The sequence below is a fragment of the Chionomys nivalis genome, chromosome 20 (assembly GCF_950005125.1).
Source record: "Chionomys nivalis chromosome 20, mChiNiv1.1, whole genome shotgun sequence".
Lineage (NCBI taxonomy): Eukaryota > Metazoa > Chordata > Mammalia > Rodentia > Cricetidae > Chionomys > Chionomys nivalis.
Window position 1 is genome coordinate 32254335 of NC_080105.1, and position 24602 is coordinate 32278936.

At 40.6% G+C, this 24602-nt stretch overlaps 1 protein-coding gene across 1 annotated transcript; it reads left to right on the plus strand.

Moving 5' to 3' along the window:
- Positions 1 to 945: 945 nt before the first annotated feature.
- On the plus strand, positions 946 to 24281 carry Klkb1 (kallikrein B1). The gene is made up of 14 exons (XM_057752745.1): positions 946 to 1003; positions 6100 to 6262; positions 8079 to 8185; positions 11429 to 11588; positions 11980 to 12089; positions 15229 to 15388; positions 16115 to 16224; positions 16755 to 16917; positions 17007 to 17119; positions 17277 to 17445; positions 19892 to 20067; positions 21132 to 21227; positions 23411 to 23550; positions 24090 to 24281. The coding sequence occupies exons 1-14, from the start codon at positions 946 to 948 to the stop codon at positions 24279 to 24281; spliced, it is 1917 nt and encodes a 638-aa protein (XP_057608728.1).
- The last annotated feature ends 321 nt before the right edge of the window (positions 24282 to 24602 follow it).

Below are 24602 nucleotides of genomic sequence, written 5' to 3' on the forward strand. Positions count from 1 at the left end.
TCTACCATTGTTCAACACATCTTTGCTTAGGTCTACATTCTCACCAGGTGTTGTAACCCATCACTTGGATTCCTTAGCACTTGGGAAGGCATTTTATTGTGTGTCGAGAACTGTTCACGTGGATTCCTCCGCAAAGGGAGGCACATTGGAAACTCTATCTCCGATGTTGTGTTTGTTCAACTTCTCAGAATCGTTAACATATTAAACAGCTGAACCTGGACTGGGCTGTTCATGGACCGTATTGACAGGTTAAACAGTTGCAATTGATGCCAGAGCGCAGGTCAACACTGGAGCCAAGCAAGTACTGCCTGCTGATTCTCTCTCCTCCAGAGCCACAGAAGCAGCTGTCCTTCCAGGTAACCACTTTCTATTATTCCGATCATTTCCTGTGTCATTTGACATAATGCATTAGTTTCCTGAGAGTTTGGAAAATCTAGAAGGGACTGTTCTTTGTTTGCACAAATATTTTGATATACAACATTTTAAAAAACAAGAATAAGATTTTTATTGGCTTAAAAGTTTTAAGTTGGCTTGAATATTTTCAAAGATTTCCTGTATGTAGGGATTGTCGGTGATATTATTGTCCTTATTTATAATAATTTTGTGTGAGTTAAGAAAATTGATAAGTGTTTAATTATCTTTATTAACTCTCTTTACAGAATAGAAACAAAATTAACAATAAATACACTAATATATAAGTATATAAATACACTAATAGTAGTCCAGTGGTCTCAATTTTTATCTTAGGAAGCATGATAAATATTTCAATTTTCTGTTTACAAAATATTCCCCGCAAATCCTCACTCTCTTGCTGATTATGTGTTTTGGTTTGCAACTCAGACAATTACCAAAAAAGCAAAGTCTATATATTAAATTGTATATTCAATACATGGTCAATATGATCTAAACCTAGCATTTACATGATAATTTTTTTCCTTTCAAAGGATGATTTTATTCAACCAAGTGGGTTATTTCATTTCCTTGTTTGCTACAGTTTCCTGTGGTAAGTATTTTCTCTAGCAGTTAAAATAAAGTGTGAGAGAGGAAAAGTTGTGGAAAACATAAGACACCTGGAGAAAGCCATTAGCCATACAGTCTTGGGGAAGGAGGCAGCTGCCGAGGCTTCAGGGCAAAAATCTCTCTTTAGCTCCATTGCCCCCAACACCCACAAACAGTAGGAGGGACACAGGGGCAACAGGCTATTTGTGCATTTGTTAGCAGACATTTCTGTTTAGAGATTACTCCCTGCCAGAGTCACTCCCTCCCCCATAGTTCCTTGTTTTTATTATTGGCCTTCAGAAAACAAACTCTACCTGAAAGATGGGGAAACTATTAGACTCTATACATTGTTTGGGTCCAATTCAAATATATGATTAGTGTGTGATATTTTTAATACAAGGCATAGGGAACTCTTTCTAGACTGAAGGTAAAGACTTCAGATGTAACTAGTGTATTATCCCCTGGGTGGTCCTTATGGAGAGCTTTCAGTTCTAGGTGTCAGTGTTCTGTGTTTTTCTGTGTATTCCATTAGATTTTAGAAAATAATAATGGTGGGCTGGAGAGATGGCTCAGAGGTTAGGAGCACTGGCTGTTCTCCCAGAGATCCTGAGTTCAATTCCCAGCTACTACATGGTAGATCACAACCATCCATAATGAGATCTGGCGCCCTCTTCTGGCCTGAAGGCATACATGCAGACAGAATACTGTATACATCATCATCATAATCAACATCATCATCTTCATCATGTCTCTGAACACCCCCTCTAATTAGTCATTGTAGAGTGAGGTTTCCCCTTGCCTACAATGAGGGGTAGATTCTGGGTCAAGGGTGATTTGTGATATGACTACACCACAGGATTGTTTTCTTGACTCTCAAGTATTTGGCAAAGAGAAAGAGCTCTGATGAAGGCCTATCCCTGTCAATGGAAGTCATTTCTTTGGGGGAGAGACCTCTTTCTTCCCTATCCACTAATTACACCTCCCTCCATCTGTCCCATCCACCCTGTCCACCTGCTCTTCTGTCACAAGCATTGCCATGTTCAAACCAGTCAAATATGGAGGAGTGATAGCCAGAGATGCTATTGACCACGGTTAAGATAAGAAAAATGACTTAAAAACAGATGCGTGTGTAGCACAGATAATAAATACAGTGTTTAGTTTTGCCATTATAAAAAAAAGGAAGTGATTTAAAATTTATGCTCATGATAGAAAAATTAGAGATGCAAGCACATATAATACTTAAAATCCAATATTATATAGTCCCAAAGTATGAAATAACTATTGCTAAATTATTTTAGTCTTTTATATTTCTGTATGTATCTATCTGCTATAAAGTGTCATTTACCTTACCTTTGCTATTTATAGCTAATATTAATCCAAGCAAACATTTTTGTTATCTGTTCCTCTTTATGGTATCTTGTGTGTACATTCTACGAACATATTCAATCATTTTATAAGTTAAATTTTTGGAGTTGAAAAATGTTTGCTATGAAGGTATAAATACTTTTGAAGGTTTTTATGGCACACATTATTTTGGGATTGTCTTCCTGAAAGGCCTATCTCTGGTTTTCTCAACAAGCTTCTGAGAGTGTTCCTCTGTCTCACTTGGGAGAGTGCAAATAGTTATCTGTTGCTTTGTAGTCTGCCAGTCAGCTTCCTGCAAACAGGGTCCAGATTTCTTCCCAAGAAACCATCCCCAAGTTTGGGTCTACGTGGTTATGGGGATGCTCCTTCTGCTGCTGATGGTCGGACTGGAGCTTCTGACTCAGCCAGGCCAGAGCCAGAGCCGCAGACAGTGCTGGAGTCATGAGATAACCAGAGTTAGTCCTGTAACAGGTTTTTCCTTAGGTTTCTAGGGAAAGATTCAGATTTATTTTTATTTCCAACCTAACTTGAGCAAATTGTCTTGCTGCTGTCATGCGTCTTGAGACCAACGCATGTCCTCGCCCATGTCCCTCCCTCTCTCCAGCTGATTGCCTCTTTTTCTATTATTATTCTTGTTGCATATATATGTATATGTGTACACAAGTGTATAAATACGTACGCCTTGAGAAGTTCATTTTATTTGTGTGTATATGGCTTGTGTGTGTATGTGTACATTGGACAACCAGCAAATGGCTCATCTCTGGGAGAGGCTAATTCTCCTACTCCCAGAAGTCTGAGCTGCCCTTAGATCTTTGTCTAGGAGCAGGACCCCATGAAATTTCCCCCTTCCATGTTATCATGTCCATTGATATTGCCTTTGTTCTGGTCTTGTTTATGCATCTGTTTTGAGGAGACTTTCAAAGCTGATTCCCTGATATTCTAGCTATTATCACCTTCCCATGCCCTCTGCCATATTCCCTTAGCCATAGATTCAGGATGTGTGATGTAGATGCATCTATTGTGGCTTGCTTGCTCACATTGCATCCAGTTGTGGTTTTCTGTCATGGTCTCCATTTGCTGTAGAGAGAGGCTTCTATGATGACGGGTAACAGCTACACTTATCTAGGGAAGGTGGTTAATGCACTGTCAGCAGCTTTCATACAGGCATACTCACTTATATTCCTTTGGTAAATTGTCTTTCCATATCTGCCATTTGCTATAAAAATGGTTTAGCTTCATTTATCTTGTATCTATGTCTACATATGCATGTTCACACACAGGCATGCACACATACACACACATGCACACACATACACACATGTGTCGTGGAGAGGACAACCTGTGGAAGCTGGTTCTCTCCTTTCACTCTGCAGGTTCTGGGGATCAGACTCAGGTTATTAGTCTTGAGGGCAATCACCGACTCCTGAGGTTTCTCTCTACCACTCACCCAGAATTTTTAAAGTTAAGATGCTTTTCTTTCCTAATCGATGATATTTTTCATTTTCTTTTTTTTTTGAACATGTAAATTTTTAATATGACCAACTAACATGCCCAATGTCTGTGAAACATGAAATACGAAAGATATTTCAACATGAAACCTGAAAGATGTGATTATTCTAGATCACTTAAGTTATGTAGACTCTCAACAACACTGTCTTGGCCATCATCACCACCACCATCATCATCATTGCCATTAACAACTGAGGAGGATAAACAAGTCCATAACTGGAACATTTCTAGTCCCTATTCTTCATTGGCTGAGTCACATGCTTGTCTACCAAGACTCAATGCAAGATAGGAACTTCTAGACCATCGCTGGTTGCAGACTGTGTTTTTCTATGTCTGTACGATGAACGGCACAGAGTGTCTACTCAATAATTATGAAATGCTAACCGCATTAAAAACAAGTCTCTTTATAGCTACCATTACCACTGGGTCTACTATGATGTTGTGCAAATGGGACACTTCAGGGTGTCCACTTGGGAACACATATTCCCAGGAGCATCTACCCAGGAAAATCTGCTCCTTCCAAATATAAACCTGACCCAAGAGGTAGGCATGGCAACAACTCTCTGATAAGAAGAGAAGCAATACTGCAAATTTGACCAATCGAAATGGGACTTAGCAGCAGGATCTCCAGACAGAGAGAACATTAAAGATCTTAAATCTGCAGTGCTTAATAAAAATACATGTTGTCTAGACACCTATTCTTCTAAAAGTAATGGCCACATAGAGAGATGTTAGAGAGAGATGGATAAGGTTGCCGCTGGGATACTATGTAGTTAATGGAAACCTGACTGATGAAAATGGACAGGCTACCTAAGGTGGAAGACTTTGTAGAAGATTTGGGATGATTTTTCAGGTAAACGCAAATTCATGATTAAATCAATTGAGGACAACGTTCTAACGATGCGTGGGATGCGGAGCACCGCACGTAACAGAGCCGTGAGTCAGCCCAGGCAGCGCATTTCGGTCTACTTTCCAGTTGGCTCCCGAGGGCTCTTCCGTGTTTCTTTTTTATTTGAAAATTATTTATTTAGACTTTTCTTCTCTTTTATTGGAAATAGATACTTCTCTCGTACAGTATATCCTGATTATAGTTTTCCTTCCCTCTACTGCTTCCAGTTTCTTCCCATCTCCCATTTTCTCCAGATCTACCCCCATTTCTGCCTCTCAGTAGAAAAGAGTGGGCTTCAAGAGATGATAGCCAAACATGACAAAATACCGCATAATAAAACAAAAACCATCACATCAAAGTTGGACAAGGCAAACCAACAGAAGGAAAGAACCCTAAGGGAAGGCACATGAATCAGAGACCCACTCTTTCACACATAAAAATACTGAACTGAAAGCCATACTATGAATGTAGAGACTGGGGGCAGACCCATGTAGGCCCTCTGCTTGCTGCTTCAATCTCTGTGAATTCATAAGCGCCTTGCTCGATTGATTCAAAGGGCCTGGTGTGGTGTTCTCTATCCCCTCCGGCTCTTACACTCTCAGCCTTCTCTTCTGTGGAATCCCCTAAACCCTGTTTAATAGAGACTTCCCATTCAGAGCAGTGTGTTCCAAGGACTCTCTCTGTGTATGTATAATGTCTGGGTGTGGATCTCTGCAAATGCATTTTCCTTATCCAAAAAATAAGCTGGTAAGGGATCAATACTCAATAATTAGCTTGCTTGGATAAGACCGAGGCAGACAGCAGCGCATAACACTGCATGCTCAAAGGACAGACAGGACTGAGAGTCAGAATGAGTTTATGTCCCAAGATGCTTTTCACTATGCGATAGTAATCATGCCTGAACTCTGAGGTTCAGTTATTGACTTCTTTCATGAAAATAATGGTCCAGATCTCAATCTCCCCTTAAAGTGTTAAGGAATCTAGGGTGATGTTGCTCCCTAAAGGGTTTTAAAAAAACATTGTCTATCAGTTCTTAAGGTGAGATGTTTTCACACCATGTTATACAACAGGCAGAAAATAATCCACACTTTATTTTAGCAGGGATAGTTTATATACAAATTATTATGTAGGTAATAAAAAAGAATCAAATTTTTCGCTTTAAGTTCCCATAAGATGACTTTAAATAGCTGTGCTGTTAAAGTCCTCGGCATAATGTTTCATTCCAGCTCTGTATTTGTAAAGATCTTTGGGCAGTCATTGGGGTGAATAAAAAATAATAACAAACCAGATGGAAACTATAACCCTTTTCTCCAAATCTTTTAATGGTTGTATCCCAGGATGTCTGAATCAACTGTACAAAAGCAGCTTCTTCCGAGGTGGGGACATAGCTGCCATCTACACCCCGGATGCCCAGTACTGTCAGAAGATGTGCACCTTTCACCCCAGGTGCCTGCTCTTCAGCTTCCTCTCAGTCGCTCCAGCCAACGACCCCGATAAAAAGTAAGAGGTGGTATGTTGTCATATCGAGTTAGACATTTCTCAAGCTACTTCCAGTTGTTTGCAAGATTGGTGTCAGATTGGTGTCAGGTTCCTCGAAGAGAACAAAGACCATTTTCATCAAAAGTGCCTAGACCTTTTCTTTCCAAAGCAGATGACTGGACTACTGACCACAGACACAGACACCCTCAACAACCACAGATCTTGTTTGCAGCAGAGGGAGGCAGGGATGCTCTAACCAGGGCCTGGAAGGAAGAGCATGTAGCAAGAAAGGGTCTGTCCTCATACCATAATATTTAGCCTTTCTGGTTCACCTTTCAACATGTTCCCACATGCACATTTGTTTATGTATATAAATATGTTATTGGCCAGGTTCTACATATGAGGAACAACATGTGTGGCTTTTTGTGATTCCACTTAATATTAGATATTCAAGGTCCATCCATTTTCTCATTTTTCTTCAGCATGGAGTATCATTTCTTTACATATTTTCTGCCTTATTCATTATTTATTATACATTAAATAAAATTTATTATAAATGCCACAAATAAAACAATCACACACCCATTAACCAGACCCAGAGACTGTACAAGTCAGTGGACTTCTATCCAGCTACAGTAGCCACTTGAAAGGGAAGCCATAGAACTTCTTAGCAGACTTTATTCTTTTGCTTTCAAAAATGTATTTTATTCACTTATATGTTACTTGTCCAGCAAAAGGTGAAAATTTCGCCTGCATAAAGAAATATATTTACTTGACTTATATTTTTGAGTAACAAAGTTGAGAATATATAAGCCAGGAATTTTGTTGATCATAGACTTAAGATCTAGTAGGCACATCTCAATGGTACCTGAAGTGACCCAGTTTGCACATTTAGAACGTACATTTGTGTGTGTGTGTGTGTGTGTGTGTGTGTGCATGTGGGTGTGGATTACTATTAACTGGCAATTTTGACAAATGCAAGTGTTAAAAATATAGTTGGAAGTTTTACCTTTATTTTCTTTCATTTAATCAATAGCCAAAGTGTAAATTTTTGCTTGTTTCCATACCTGTAACTTTCCTTCTCACTCTATCTGATTTTAAAAATTAGAAATTTGACACTCATTCTCTAATCCCTACGTGCTAACCTGAAGAAAAACACAAACTACATGTGACATTTGGTGAACTGAAAACCGACTAGGATTCTTATAAATAGTAAACTTAACACAAAGTTGATATTGAAGATAGAAAAGTCCTCCCACTAGAGGGAAACTACCAGGAATCAATAAACAAGGAGAATATCATATAGAGCCCCAGCTCGTGGGCGATTTGATCTTTTTAAAGTAAATTAAAATACTTCTAAAAATAATTGCCACTTTAGAAAATGTAGAAGTTTCAGACAAGAAAATCATTAAGTTTTAGGTCAGTTTGCTTCAAAATAAACTAAATAAAAGCCATGGGGTGGAATGGGAGGGAAGAACTGACTGGTGGTAGAACACTTGATTAGCATGCTTGAAACCTGGGGTTTCTTCTTTAGTGCCACATAAAACAGAAACAAAGCCATTATCTTTTGGGAAGAGGATCTGTAGAAGCTCAAATGCAGGCATAACCATCAACTCTTGAAGATGGCTGGCTCTCTGGCATAAGGCATGAACACAAAGAAAACCTGTAGTATACATAGAGTGGAATTGTCTTGAGAATGTCCTTTTCAGCAAGTGTCAAGGAAATGCTGTCAGTTTCCTGATTCCAGGCTTTATTTATTAGCACATTGAAAATGTTGGATAATGTCTTACATTTCCCCTCAAAAAATGAATCTTTTTTTTTTTTACTTTTTGAACAGATTTGGTTGCTTCATGAAAGACAGCATTACAGGAACTTTGCCAAGATTGCATCGGGCAGGTGCCATTTCTGGCTATTCTTTAAAGCAGTGTGGTCATCAAATAAGTGGTAAGAGGTGAATTCTTCCAACAAAATTTGAATTACTGACACTCTTACTCAAAGCAGCCTTTGGTCGTAGACTTTACTATCACAGACTTCTATAAGACAACACCAAGAAACATAATGAAGACGGAGCAGCATCTTGGTCATAAGAAGAGGTTCCATATATCTAGATAATGTTCTTGTCTTTATTAGTTACAATGCACAGCTTTGATGGGCTTCTGTTATCTATGGTGCTTACACACAATGTAAGATTTGCACAAAAGAATACGCCCTTCAAACAACAGAACGTCCCTGTTTCCAGAAAAGTCTTTTCAGAGAAGACTCAGGGAACAGACTATCCCCAGGTTCACTTCGGGGAAATTTGTGGCTCCCACCAGAATTGATTTTGCCCTTTCCACCTCAAACAACATTTGTCAATGTCTAGAGACATTGCGGATCCTTACAAGTGGAGAAGTTGGTACTCTCTATGGTAATGGCCTGAGGTCGTGCAACCCATTCTGCCAGGCACAGAGCAGTAAGTCACAACTTAGAACTGTCTGGCCACCACCAAGTCATTGATAAGGGTCTAAGACAGTAATTCTCAACCTTCCTAATGCTATGACCCTTTAATATAGTTCCTCACATAGTGATGACCTCCCAACAATAAAATTATTTTTGTTGCTACTTTATAATGGTAATTTTGCTACAGTTATGAATGTGTGCCATGAATATCTGTGTTTTTCAATGCCTCTGGCTACTCCTGTGAAAGGATCATTTGGCCCCGAAAGGAACTGTGACCTACACATTAAAGTCAGCTGACTTAAGAAATCGTATTGTTTGTCATTCAGCCCAGACTGAAGGATTGAGTTCTGACAATCATGCTTAGCATAATAGTTCTTACAAGGAATGTGAACGCTAGGATGTTAGCGAGCTTTATTTCTGACATCCATTGCAACTGATAGGAAGCAATTTCTAAGCCATCTTAAAGGCTTCATACAAAGAAGAAGACATTTCTCTAACACCACAGGGACTGACGGGAAAGTGAGCGTGCTAAAAAGAGTGAGGTGGTGTGTGGGAAGAATCTTAAGAAACGTTCTGAACTATGCTGCTTTGTCTTTTCATAGTTCACTCTGTAGGTTCAAATTTCCAGAGTCCTCATTTTTACTCCAATAACATAGTCTTGATCTGCAATTTGAATTTTAGGGAATTAATGAAGGGTGACAATGGCTTAGATATAAATAGTACCCCACCAATGTAATAGCTACAGTTAACCTGAAACAAAATACTTTTCCTATGGTATACAACCAAATCCATATACTGCTATAATGTATGTTATTTGATTAAAATTTATATATTATGATTGTGACTGATAACACGATTTTAAAAAATAGAAATATTGTGTCTTTTCTGTAGGTGCTTAGTTGCCATCTTTCCCCGTTTAATCTTCCTCACCGAGTTTGACTCTAACATTCCTTTCTAACTTTCTCCCAAATACCGTCAAGTTAAAAAGTGGTCCCAGGCCGGGCGGTCGAGGTACAAGCCTTTAATCCCAGCACTCTGGAGTCAGAGGCAGGTGGATCTCTGTGAGTTCAAGGCCAGTCTGGTACACAGAGCGAGTTCCAGAACAGCCAGGGCTACAGGAAGAGACCCTGTCTCAGGGGAAAAAAGGTTTAAAACATGGTGTCAAAAAGCAATTTTAGTCAAGACTATTGAGAGGCAGGCTTAAAACTTACAGATAATCATTAAGAAAATGTTTTTATTTGTGACTGCTTCATTTCCTGTCTTGAAGCAAATTTAGAGGAACCTCATTCTCTGGTTTATAGATTCCTGCCCTATATCAACTGCCAAGAGTGTTCAGCACCCCTACACACTAACATAATACTTCTCTATTAGTCAGTGTATACCTAGTCTCCATGTATAAATTAATTTTAAGATTCTTAGACACTTACAGCTATGTACAATAGAATATTTTTTTTGTGTGTGCCAACACGCACACACAGAGCTAATCTAATTAAGTTGTCTTGAAAATAAAACCCACAAGAGCCTTATTTGGCTTACTTTCTGTTAAAAGAATTAACTATATTTTTGACGTATGTGAAAGGACAGGTTGGGCTGGCTAAAGTCCCTTTGAAACGTCAATAAAAGAAGTGCTTAAATGGAGTTGAACATTTTTAAACCTGGTGTGCTAGCGCATGGCTAGAATCCCAGCACTAGGAAAGCAGAGGCAAAGATCATCTCAAGTTCACAGTCATTATTTCAAGCTCATCTTGTCTGAAATGGGAGTTTGCCACATCCAGCATGGCTTGGGTCCTAGAAAACTGACTAGGGGTATCAGGGGAATAAGAAAGGACAGACACATGGGCCAACATGCAGAAAGGAGGGAGTGCTGTGCATTGTAAGCATTGAACCTCAAAACCCATAATGATTACTATGTACAGCTCACTAGTCTCAGAGGGAGGTCTCCAACGGCAGGTAGTCTCTCCCCTTGGGCTGTCAACATCCTCAAGGAGGATGGTCAAGTTGCTGGTCTTTGCACACATTGCTCAGTTGTTCCTGAACACTGGTGCTTAGACCCAGGGAAGGCTTTGCCAGTTTTCCATGGGTCTGAGGCTTTGGTCCTGCACATGGCTGTGCCCGTGTCAACAGACTTCATCAGCTCCTTACAAGTTGACTCAGGACTTCCTCTGGTAGCCACAGGAGTTCCAAATCAGCCAGGTCTACAAGGCAAGATGGGGTAGGGGCAAGGCGGTGGTGGTGATAGTGGTAGAATTTAAGAAAATTATAAAGCAAGAAGGAAAATGGTTTTGTCATGCATACAAATAAATTCCCACCCTTTGTAAAAGATTTAACACAGATGCCAACGGTGAGACCAGTGGTCAGAAATCACAATCAGACCAGGGTAGGGGAAGAAAGGAAATAGATATAGAACATGTTTTTGTTTTGTTGTTGTTGTTTGTTTTGGGGTTTTGGTTTTGTTTTGATCTAGAAGTTAAAGGTACACCAGTTTGTCAAATCCTTCGAATCTCTGGCACCTGCTGCCAGGACCTTGTTATTACTGCCTTGTTTCTTTATCAATGCCACTGGTAACTTCAGTGTGAAACCATCCTGTTGCATGTACCTTGCAGGTTAGGAAGCAAAAGGACCCACTTTCAGTGGTGGTGCGATAGAGGTCAAGTAAACACACCGGGGTGTGCTAATGTCCAGCAGGGTTTGATAACTTAGATATGCAATAAGAAATTTGGCCAAATGTCTCTATGTGTTTCATTTCAGCTTGCCACCAAGACCTATATGAAGGACTTGATATGAGAGGGTCCAACTTTAATATATCTAAGGCCAACAGTGTTGAAGAATGCCAGAAATTGTGCACAAACAATATTCACTGCCAATTTTTCACATACGCGACAAATGCATTTCATAGACCGGAGTACCGGTGAGTGTGGCTGAATGGGTCCCAGGAGAACACTCCAGGATTCAACAGCTCCATGAAAAAAAAAAAAAAAATCTGTTTCTCCTTCAGCTAAAGAGCAAAGGGAGTATAGTCCTGAGCATATATTTCTTATTTATATACTTAATTCCAATGGCATTTCCAAAGACAGTAAACTCCATCTGGTCTACCTATAAGCTGTGTGTACAAATGAAGTGTGGTGTCTGACGGTGATGTCTGCCACCCCGTTCGCACCCTAAAGAGCCCTTTGCTGAAGGGAAGAGTGCCTGTTGATTAATCCCGCCCATGTACCGCTCTGGTTATCATTTCGATAGCAAATGTTTCCCACACAATTTTGCACACCTTAAGAAGCATGGCATCTTTTGCTGACTTTCAGGAACAACTGCTTGCTGAAGCTCAGCGCAAGTGGAACGCCCACCAGCATAAAGACGCTGGATAACCTGGTATCCGGATTCTCACTGAAGGCTTGTGCCCTTTCAGAGATCGGTAATTAGAGGATGACTGTGCTACTGTGATTGTGATGTGCTAAATGAGAGGGCCCGGACATATCCATGTGCCACGCCCAGGGACCTGGGAATATGATGCATATAAACCAAAGGGTTTGTGTAGATGTGATTGGATGGAAAAACTGTGATATAAGAATGACTCTGGCTCATCAGAATGTTCCCTATCCAGGATCAAGGGTCCTTATACGGTGAGGAGGGAAGCAGAGGAGTCCAAGTCAGAGATGGAAAGCCTTAAAAGGGTTGTTTCTGTCTTTAAAGCTGGAAGAGTCCTAAAGCGAAGGGATGCCATGACCTGGAGAAAAGAAAAGGGCATGGAGCAGGTCTCCCTACATGCCCTTCCAAAGGAACAGAGCCAAGCCAACCTTTTGACTGGCACCCAGTAAGGTGTACTTTGGCCTTCTGATCGCTAGGACTAAAAGAAAATGAATTTGTGGTGCTTAAACCTCTAGTTTTACTGTAATATTCTTGCAAAAATAACTTTAGGAGCCGGGCGATGGTGGCGCACGCCTTTAATCCCAGCACTCGGGAGGCAGAGGCAGGCGGATCTCTGTGAGTTCGAGACCAGCCTGGTCTACAGAGCTAGTTCCAGGACAGGCTCAAAAGCCACAGAGAAACCCTGTCTCGAAAAACCAAAAATAAATAAATAAATAAATGAATAAATAAATAAATAAATAAATAAATAAATAAAACAAAATAAAAAATATCTTTAGGAAAACATATTGCCACTATAGAGAAAGTCGCGAGGTCATTTGAAGTGTCCATGTCTGGGTAGAAGAGGATATTGCAGTGAATCAGCAAAGCCCTATAATCAGACACAGAGGGAGCTTCGTTGAATTATCCAGACAAGAGCCATCATATTTAGCACATCAAGGTACCAGTGGTGAGATTTACTGAAATCAGATCACTTAGAGTAAATCGTGCCAAATACCGAATGTTTGCTCTATGCCGTGTCCTGTATTGGTCTGAGTTCTGGAATATGACCCCTCTATGAAAGACAGAGAAGTCCAAAACAACTTAACTCTTTTCTTAATTGTCATTTCTTTCTCAACGTATCCTCTGCATGCTGTCCCATTCAGTTGGCTCCAATGAGTTAGTTATTTAGTTTTAATATGCATTTTTTTTCTAGTTTTTGAAAACTTGACTACAAGAGATAGGGCTGTTTACTCAAATGTGTTCTGTTCTGAATAACATATTTATCTTAGACTGCTTATCTGGAACTGTGCCTGAATGCCAGGTGACTGGGAAATATCTAAAGATAAAAAGCCTCTTCTGGCTCATGATTCTGCATGCCAGGAATCTAAAGGTGGGATGGTTGTATCTGACTAAGACTCTTGTGAGTCTGGGGGCATTCAGAGATTCATCGCCAGTCTGACTCAAGTTTTGGTTTTAGTAAAATAGAGACTTTTTTTTTAATTAAAAAGAACTGGTCAGGATCAAACCAGAGAGAGTTCTCTAGGTAAGGCCTGGCTATTGTTAGACAAGGAATTTTAAAGGCAAAAGCCACAGAGTTAAAATTTTGGAAAACCAAATTAACTCATATCCTGTCTGGGTGCGGGCAATGCTTGATTTTGTAACAGACGTCCAGCAGGTGCGTCAGCCATCCAAGCCAGCAAGCGTTTCAGACAAAAGCAGAACATAGCAGTTAGCCTGTTTAATCTTGTGACACATTCATTACCCTGTAGGAATAGCTGAGACAGTGAAATATTTTGTATCAGAAATTTCTTTAGAATAGCCCAACTGCTCCAGGAAGTGCTCCATCTCAAGCCAGCTGACAGGGTACGCTCAAGGTAGGAGTAACTTGGATTGAACAAGTTAAAAACAATTTTGATTTTACAAGCCTAGCACAGTCAGCTTATTCTCTGGACATAATTTTCATCATCATAGGACCTTATGCTGCAATACAGCACGGTAGAAAAACACAGGTCAAGTGAGCATGTGTGGAAGATACAGAACACAGAAGGAAGCCTTGGCTTAAAACAACCTGCCCTTGGCATAACTGATCTAGTTCAGCGAGAGCAGGAACTCATTCGCGCAAGAAGCTTTAGTAATTCACATGGGCTATGCCTTCATGACTTCCCACTAGGTCATACCTCCCAACACTGCCACGCTGGAGAACAAGCAACGGGTGCAAACCACACTGCAGCCTTAGCAGCACATTGCTGCAAGGATTTTTTTTTTTTTTTTTTTTTTTTTTTTTTTTTTTTTTTTTTTTTTTATACATAGAGAAGAACTGACAAGATTCTTTGGTCCAGGCTCAAGCCCATCCCAGGTGCCGCCCACAGACCCCAAGAGTACCGCGCATGCCCAGTCTCAGGCTGCCCTGTACTTGACTTTCTTGAGCTGCAATGAGGTCCCACATCTCTTCGGTCTGACTGAACGTCCCTTCACTGAGTGATAACAATCCTGCACGTTTCAGAAGATGGCCATGATTTTTTTTTAAGAGGCAGGTGTTTCCACATTCCTTGCATGCCAACCAAAGCCACAGGAAGGCTGTTTCTGGGCCCACGGGCCTAAATTAAACTCATGAGGCAGGGGTGACTTCTAGTCGTCACCACACCCTCATCCTTAATCGTATCAGGCACGCCTTTAGTTTTAGGGAATGAAAAATGCTAGTTCCTGGGATAAAACCATATGCCAAGGTCACACAGCAGCCCTGCCACTTAGGGTCACACAAATATCCTGCCCTCCCTTTAAAATGTTCAGCCTCTTACCTAACGACTCCAAATGAATTGTATTTAAAGACTAGCTCTCAGCAGTTTCCTTCATGGATTTCGAAAGCACTGGAGGTAACCACACCTGCCCCCATTAGTGAGCCAATACTTCGCAATTTTAATTGAATCTTTCCATATTAATGGCATAAAATTCAGAGAGTCACATGTTCGTATACTCGGGAATCCCGTAAAAAGCTGTAAACTGGAAGTGTTACTGTATACGCAGAAGACCTGGTGCAGACCTGTGCAGGCCCCCTGCATGCGCCTGGGTCTCTCAGTAGGAGATTTTAAACTCAGGATGCTTAGCGCTGCGAATACTCAACTGTCATTGCCCTGGTTACTGTGCTAAAACACAAGCAAATTCGGGATTGTGTCGCTGAGGAATGCTCTTCTTTGGTGAATTCACAGGTTGCCCCATGAATATGTTCCAGCACTTTGCCTTTGCAGACCTCGATGTGGGCCGGGTCATCACCCCCGATGTTCTAGTGTGTCGCACCATCTGCACCTTCCACCCCACCTGCCTTTTCTTTACATTCTACACGAACGAACGGAAGATAGAATCCGAGAGGTGAGTGTGAGCGGGGCGTGCCGGCTCCTAGCCTTTCCAGTCCCCATCGGAGGCTCGCAGGTGCCTTGCTGGTTTCCCTGACAGCGGTAGAGCCTGAAGTTTAAGTGGTTGCTTTCCTGCCAGGTGCAAGTTGCTTCAGAGATTAGCAGATCCATCTACATACCTTCCCTTCCCTAAAGTAAACATACCATTGAGTTAAACAGCAGCTGACCGGCAAAGGGATCAGACAGCTTTCTCACTAGCATTAAGGTTTTAGATTGGTTTGAGTTAAGAGCTGCTCCTTCAGCCTACCCTTTAATCTTGTGAGAAATCAGAGCCCTGCTTATCTTGATCTAGGTTCTAGTCTGACCTCTTCATCTTTCGACAGCTTCCCATTTCCTTTATGTACAACATGGGGCCCGCACAAGGATGTGTGGATACAATACCGCGGGCAGCTTAACTCCCAACAGTTTGTTCTCTGGAGCCTTTTTCTTCTTTTTCTAATTTTACCCTCTCACCTCTTTTCTGGTTGTCTGTGCCTTCTGGTTTTTGCCAGAGGGAGAAGGGACTCCATTTACATTTAATCCCTGTGGTATTTTGGAGTCTTGCCATCTGATTGACTGAAGAGAGTTTCTCAGAATACAATCTTCGGAGTTGCATTTTAATAAAAAGAAATGGAGTCTACGTTCCTGTAATCTGTCTGACACCTCTAACGCTTCTTTCTCTTTTTCGCTTGTTTTTAAATAGGAATGTTTGCCTTCTTAAGATGTCTAAAAGTGGTACTCCAGGTCCCTCTGTTCCTCAAGAAAATGCTATATCTGGATACAGTCTCTTCACCTGCAGAAAAGCTCGTCCTGGTAATGACTGACAGTGATGGCACATGACGATTGTCTTAGTTTGCCTCTTGGTTGCCATGATAAACACCGTGACCAAAAGCAAGTTGGGGAAGAAGTTTGTGTTGCAGAAACAGACACGGGACCTGAAGCAGAGACCATGCAGAAATGCTGCTTTTTGACTGACTCCTGTAATGGGCTCAGTTACCTTTTGTTGTTGTTGTTGTTGTTTTAATACAATTCAGGGCCACCTGCCTAGAGATGGCACTGCCCCCCAGTGGATTGGGTCCTCCTCCTTCAATCCTTAATTCAAAAAAATGTCCCACAGACATGCCCACGGGACAGTCTGATGGAGACAGTTTTTCAGTCGCCGTTCCCTCTTTTCTGGTGACTCTATTTTGTGTCAAGTTGACAAACACTAACCGCCACGGGGTGCATCAGATCTTGGGGTCTTCTAAAAGTTGATGAAACTATTCTCAAGACACTAGGAACATTCTTATTGTGGCTTATTTCCTGCCTCATTAGATATTCTTGGATGTTTTTACATGCTGCAGAACCCTGCCATTTCAAAATTTACTCCGGAGTTGACTTTGGAGGAGAAGAGCTGAATGTGACCTTTGTACAAGGAGCAGATGTGTGTCAAGAGACCTGTACAAAGATGATTCGCTGCCAGTTCTTTACCTACTCATCGGTTCCACAAGACTGCAATGTGGAGGGGTGAGGGGGCCGTTTCTTTGATCACCGGCAAGGAAATTATTTTATAGTTTTCTCTGCGGGTCTGATTTTCTTCTGTTCATTTTGTCCAGGTGTAAATGTTCTTTAAGGTTATCTGTGGATGGCTCTCCAACTAGGATCACCAGCAGTGCACAGAAGATCTCTGGGTATTCTTTGCGATTGTGTAAAGCTGTGGACAGCTCTAGTGAGTGAAGATGATTTGTTACGAAACTGTATGGAAGTCTGGGTTGTGGTGACTGATGGCTTGGTCTCACGTGATTGGGGCTATTTATATTGTTTCCTTGGATGGAGGGGATGCTCATTTGTGTCAAATTCTGACCACGCATCTCAACGCTTTGCAGTTTGCACAACAAAAGTAAACTCACGAATTGTGGGAGGAACAAACTCCTCTTTAGGGGAGTGGCCATGGCAGGTCAGCCTGCAGGTGAAAGTGGTGTCTCAGAATCATCTGTGTGGAGGGACCATCATTGGACACCAATGGATCATAACGGCTGCCCATTGCTTTGATGGGTAAGTTTCAGATCCATCGTGTGTGTGTGCATGTGTACATGTTTAGGTGTGCATGCTCACGTGGAGGTCAACGTCAGGTATCTTTCCTATATTGCTGACTGTTGTGTAATATTATTTTAATGAGGCAAAGATGAACTACATTTCTATGCCTAATATTTTACTGTGTAAAGGCATGTTGCTTTTGTTTATGCTGTATTTGTTTAATTATGAAAAGGTATATTATGTTTGTTTTACCTTGCCTGCCCAAAGAACCTGATTGGTCTAATAAAAAGCTGAACAGCCAATAGCTACGCAGGAGAAAGGAGAGGTGGGGCTGACATGCAGAGAGAATAAATAAGAGGAGAAATCTAAACCCAAAGGGAAGAAGGAGGAGAGAATCAGGGTTATACCCAGGACCAGAAGCCAGACAGACACAGAGAGGCAGAGAAAGTAAGAGATACAGAAGAAAGGTAATAAGCCCTGAGGCAAAAGGTAGATAAAGTGAAACAGGTTAAGTTAAAAGAACTAGCCAGAAACCTGCCTAAGCTAGGTCAAGTATTCATAACTAATAATATGTCTCTGCGTCATGATTTGGAAGCTGGTCTGTGGCCCAAAAGAAACAGACCGGTACAGCTGTCCATTTTACTTATTGAGATGGGGTTTCTCACTGAACCCCTTTGCCCAGCAACTCCCAGGGATCTGCCTGCTCTGTCTCCTGGAGTGTTGGAATCTGAACTTGGGTCCTCGTACTTGCGAAGCCAGCCCTTTGCCCACCAAGCCATCTCCTTGGCTCTTTTGATGAAGAGAAAAGTTTCCAAGTCTTCACCTAAAAATTATTATTATTTTAAATTTAGTTTGTACATCTTTTACACGGTTAAGTTAAAATTCAAACGATGGGTAGGCAGGTGTTAAGCCACAAAGGGTCTTTAATTCAATTTCCTACTCGGCTCATCTTAATTAATATGGCAACTTGATAACTCTGATGTAATGAAAGCAATTGCTTTCGGGATTGGTAAACTGAACTTGATTTTCCCACAGCTTCTTGGAGAGTGACAGAAGCAGTCCCATATTCTTATTTTTTTTTTTTTTTTTTTTTTTACTAGCGCAGGACTTCTTTATTATAAATACAGGAAATAAAAACAATTATAGCGAATGTTCCTTTATTTCCACTTGCTCTTCAACTGTAGTCAAAGGAATTGGATTAATCTTAGGTACTCGGCTAGTTAGGTATCAAGTATATGCATGAATCAGGCTCACCTAGCCGTTTCTTCCATATTCTTATTTGTAATAAACATGAAGTTTTTCACACAACTTCTAGTACTGTGAGGTGTAACCTTATATGGACTCAGGGCAACAGAATACGGGGCTCTCAGGAATTCTGGCAACACTGAAAGGTCCCTGAATGTACACTAACCAAAATGAATTCAAATGAAACCCGTGGCAAACCCAAGGCCTTCTGGAAGTCCTGGCTGTGTCACAGGACTCCACTGCAGCCTTTCTTCCTAAAATGCAGCATGCTTATCTCATGCTATGCATGCACCATGCATGCACTATGCATGCACTATGCATGTTGTCATGCCATGCAATAGCAACAGATGGTTCCCGAAACACAACTCGGACTGAAGACTATTCAATGCTGTGAATCACAGTGTGTGTACCGTGTGCACAGAGCTTTCTACTCTTACAGAAACGTAACAGTTTAATTACAAAAAAACCACAAACTTAAAAATGTTTCTTGTCCTAGTCTGCTTTGGATTGTATAGTGCTAGACTTTAGTTTTAAATATTGTTGTTTGAACTGATTACTTGAGTTTTATTTTTTTAAAAAAAAACTCATTGAATGAACTTTAGCTTGGGTATTGGATAGAATTTCCAATTTTTTTTTTTAATGGTCCTAAACCTACATCTGCCATTTGGTATGAAGTGACGTTCTCAGAATTGTTGATTACAAAATCAAAATATTGAGGAACTCTTAAAGTCATTGAAGATATTCTCTGCCTTTTAGTAGGAAATATTCAGACATGTTTTTATTATTTATAATAGAAGCACATTTATTCCATTAATATGTGAATTTGCTTTCATCATTAATAAGTGGTAAAACTATATGTACACCAAAGAATTGTTTTGAAGTAAATTTCTTTATGCTATACTATCAGTAAATGTTTAATATGTATACCCGCATCATATAGTCACTCACACATACACACACACAAACACGCATGCGCACACACACACATACACACAACCTTTTTCAATCAAAAGGCGGTCTTAAATAAAAGTTATAGAAGTTTTATTCTAAACTAAATCTTCAGAGACCCAATTCTAGGTGATGATAAATTGGCAGAGGAACAACTAGGTAATTGAAGAATATTTTCTTTCTTCTTTATGTTCCCCACAAGAAAAAGTGCTAAGAAAAATGAACAAGGAACAATGCCAACGTGACTTTGGTTTGCATGTCTCTCTCCCAGGATTCCGTATCCAGATGTGTGGCGTATCTACGGTGGGATTCTTAACCTATCAGAGATTACAAAAGAGACATCTTTCTCGAAAATAAAAGAACTTATTATTCATCAGAACTACAAGGTCGGAGAAGGCAACTATGATATTGCCCTACTAAAGCTCCAGACGCCCTTGAATTATACAGGTATGCAGCACATTTTAAGGGAAGACTGCACAACTGAATTGTGTCGGTGCCAATTCCCGCTTCAGTTTGAGTGAGCAAACAGATCTGCCGCCATTGTTTTCTGGTTGGTGGGGTTGAGGGAGAAGCGAGACTGCCTGGGAAGTGAAGATCCTGAGATTTGCCATGCAATCTCTGCTTCTTAATGGGCAAGGAATCTTAGTAACTTTCTCAGCGTGGTATGGAGCTGCGTGTACACTAATGAAACAGTGTCTGGGGACACTGGGCATCTTTTGACGGGATTGGTAGAATTTCCATTGCTTAGACTTATATTGTATCCCATGGACTTAGGATATACAATTATATCTTTAGATATAATTAATTAATTAATTAATTAATTGCTAAGAACACACTGGGTAGACAGTGGGGAAAGTGGAGTAAGTCACTGCCTTTGGAGCCACACCATTCCACAGAAACTAAACAGCTACCAACACCTTAACTGTGAGTGTCAACTCTGTAACCTCAGACAGGTTTGCCTTTCCTCCTTCCACTGCTCAGATCTGCTGTAGGTGTGCTGGTCTCCTCATTGCTTTGCTGTAATAATTAAGTAAGGTATTCAACTAAATCACTAGAACAGCATGGCTATTTTTACTCTGACTCTGAATTCTGCCAGAGTATATATTAAACAAAACACAAGAATGTAGATAGATGTTTGTCAAGAAATTTTGGTGGCGGAGCTCCCCTCCCCTGAGGAAGTTTCATGCCAGGAAACCAAACAAAAATGTGAGAATTTCCTTGGATCGTGGGCTTTAGAAGTTGATCAGAAAGCTGGAGGCTGTTCTCTTTACTCTTTAGTTTCAGTAATGAGTTTCCTTATGTTTCATGCATGGCCATGGTGTATTTTGATTGCATTTACCTCCCTTCACCCTCCCTTGGTCTTTCCCACTCTTCACCCCAATTGGTCCCAGAAGGCTCATTCTTGCTGTGTTCCTTTGTAGAAAACGAATAAGGGAAAAGAGAGATTACTTTTTAAAGTCAATATCTATGACTTTAATTAATTCAAATCTATTCATGAAATTTCCTTCCAGATTTCCAAAAACCAATATGCCTGCCTTCCAAGGACGACACAAATACAATTTATACCAACTGCTGGGTGACTGGATGGGGCTACACAAAGGAAGGAGGTACAGTGTGACATTTGAAATGTTCCTGTCCTAAATGTTAAAGCACATGGAGTAGTTTAGTTCCTCAGCCATCCTTCCTCTTGATCTTTGTGTTTATCCCAATGTATTGGTTTTCTGATTCACAAGAACATCACAAAAAAAAAATCAGTTTTTTTCATTAAAAACTGATGGGCTCATGCTTTAAGCATCTTACTCATAATAGAGATTATGTTGGTGACTCTACATAAGGGAATGTGGCCCAATGGTGCTATCAGGTTCAGTGCAGTCCATATGGTTCTCGGTACTCGGTGTCCCTGTTTGCCATGCTTTCCCTTGGTGTCGATGGGCAAGGTATCAGCAACACTCTCTCAGGACAGTTCTTAATATTTCTTTTCAAGCATTCTTGCAATATGATAAATCTACCCTTTTCTCTAATTACTGCTAAATACTTAGGCAAAATACATAACTTCATAAAGACGGAAACTAGATTGCAGTACAATTACTGGTATTTATTAACAGAATTCAACACAGTGATGAGGATGTATCTTTATTAATGTACTACATACCAAGTTGTTTTAATATTTGTCATAATGTTGAAATAGTGACAGACATAAATGATATTTTCATTTCTGTCATAACTACCGAGTAATTCAAAGCATTTGTGCCCATATACGACAATGCCGGTGATAGTACCGTATTCCCGCACTTGTTGTCCACATTTAAAACTGAAGGGGGTGTTCAGCTTTACTTGGAAGGTAGCCAGAATAGAGGTGAGTTTTTCTCTCTCCTCTGAGTTCATAGATGGATCCACTGTTTGTGTGGATCTGAGGTCAAGAGCTCCTATGTGTTGAGACTTGAACCATTTTCCTAGAAATGAGCATGTTTCATGCTTCCTTTCTAGAATAAGTGCAAGATAAACACTATTATACAAGTTTGTGTCATGTTTACAAAAAGAGATGATTGGCTGTATCCTCCATTCTCCATGTTTCTTGAACTAGCCAGTCTTGTATTCAATTAACTCACATTTTGCACTGTGTTGACCTGGCTACACACATATATATATATATTTGGAAAATACAGACATGGAAAAAAATTGAGTTATCTCTAAATGCATCATTTCTCATGGAACTTTGTTTATATAAAGAACACTACTTCTTTGCTGTCACATGTTTGGGATTTATTTTCATAAATTTTATATTTTTATTTGAATTTGAATTTGTAAAACAATGAAAGGCAAGAACATCCAGGCATTTATATTAAAAGTATGAATGAACAAGGAACTTTTTTCTGAGGGGCATCTGTTGAGAGAGTGTTAATCTTGATACTGGCCAGAGAAAAACTGGTTCCCCCATTTTGAGTCGCATTTGAAGCAAGTTTTATTTAAATATTAAGTACTGGGGAGGAGAAGAGGAGTGGGTATAGGGGGAGGGGAGCGGGGGGAGGGGGCAATATGTGGGAGGAGGGGGAGGGAAATGGGAAACGGGGAGCAGTTGGAAATTTTAATTAAGAAAGAATAAAAAAAATAGTGTACCTTAAAAAAAAAACCAAACCAAAAGAAAAAAAAATAAATATTAAGTACTGGTCAGGATAGACTTTGATTAGTACAGCTCCCTGGAATTTCCCGGCTGAGTTTGGCCCCAATACAAGTACTCTTGGGACATATAAAGACAAATCCATTTGGTCCCCATACTTTCTCATGAGGCTTTGTTATTTTTCAAGAACTACAACTCCCAGCATCCCAGGAAGTTACCTGGCGCTTGGGTCTGTTGGGCTTACAGGTTACCTTAGGATATTCCAACAGGAGGATGGTAAAAATAATAAAAACCATGTCTGTGGTAGCTTGGGTGATAGGGCTGCTGAAAAGCTTTATTAGGAGAAAAGAAATACAAATGGCTCTCTTGTCTGTCTCCCTGTCCCTGTTGCTCCTCTTCTCCCCCTCTTTCTCCCCCTCCTCTTCTTCCTCTTCCCCCACTCTTCTCCTTACACCTCTTTCTCTTTCTGTCTACCCTTCCCTCTCATTTCTGTATGTAAAATTCTACCTCTTTGACAGTGTCCCTGAAAAAAAAAAAAGCACTGACAGTGTTTGAACAAAAATATGACCCCAGTGGAAAATGGACCATTTTGACTTCCTTTAAAACTCTGGTCTTATTTTTTCCATTTATTGTATTTTCTCCTTTTAAAGGTCTATCTTGATTGCTTCGTAGGTGAAATCCAAAATACTCTACAAAAGGCAACGATTCCTTTGGTACCAAATGAAGAATGCCAGAAAAAATATAAAAATTATGTTATAACCAAGCAGATGATCTGTGCTGGCTACAAAGAAGGCGGGATAGATGCATGTAAGGTAATGCATCAGACTGTGAAAGACACACGGCAGTGCACCGGAGACAGTTCATTCAAAAGCAAATTCCCAACGTTACAGTCCGCTAGTTTTAGCTTTGAGTTCAGAGTTAAATGATCTGAAAACTTTATAACTTTTAACAAGTTAAGCATAATAATTCATATCATGTATTACTTATAATAGGTGCATGAGAATCTGTATTGACTATGGCAGGCATGTCACAAGCAGTACAGCTACACGTTTTATATGTCATGGTTATGCTAAAATACAAGAAAAGTAGGTTTATTTGAACGTTGGTAAAGATGCTAACATTGTTGGGTTTATCCGAGAATGGGAGAGGGGATAAGTTAGCCTTGTAACCATCCACTTATTTTGTTCATGGCTAATGTGATGCCAGGACATTCAGAAGCCGCATGTGTGGTGTACAAAGTGTGCCTGAAGATGTTAGCAGCATCTGTCTTTGAACAAGGGGCTGGCTCCTCAGTTGAATCATCGCGGTTGTAACTCTCTACCATTGCTTTTCTCCTCCCACTGTGACCCAGGGAGATTCCGGCGGCCCCTTAGTTTGCAAACACAACGGAATATGGCAGCTGGTGGGTATCACCAGCTGGGGTGAAGGCTGTGCCCGGAGAGATCACCCAGGTGTCTACACTAAGGTTTCTGAGTACGTGGACTGGATCCTGGAGAAGACACAACACAGTGGCGGAAGCCCCCTGGTGGTGACTCCCGCATGAGGAAGCTGGGTAGCGAGGAAGAACTTGGTTGACACCAGTTGTACCACCTGCTCCCAAGTCAAACGGAGAGTCCCAGAATTCTCATCTGCAAAACGTGGATAATGGTGTCTGCCTCACATCCCTGTTGTGGGATTAAAATCATAGTGTAGATACAGTTGCTGAAGACAGTGTCTTGCAGTAGGATGTCTCCCGCCTTGAGTAACAGGGTCTCCAAACGTGAACCGTCCAAGAAGCATCATGCTTGTTTGGAAATAAAATGATCAAAGTTTTTTTCTAATTAGGTAGTACAATGGTTGATCTGAAGCAGTTGAACCCAAGATT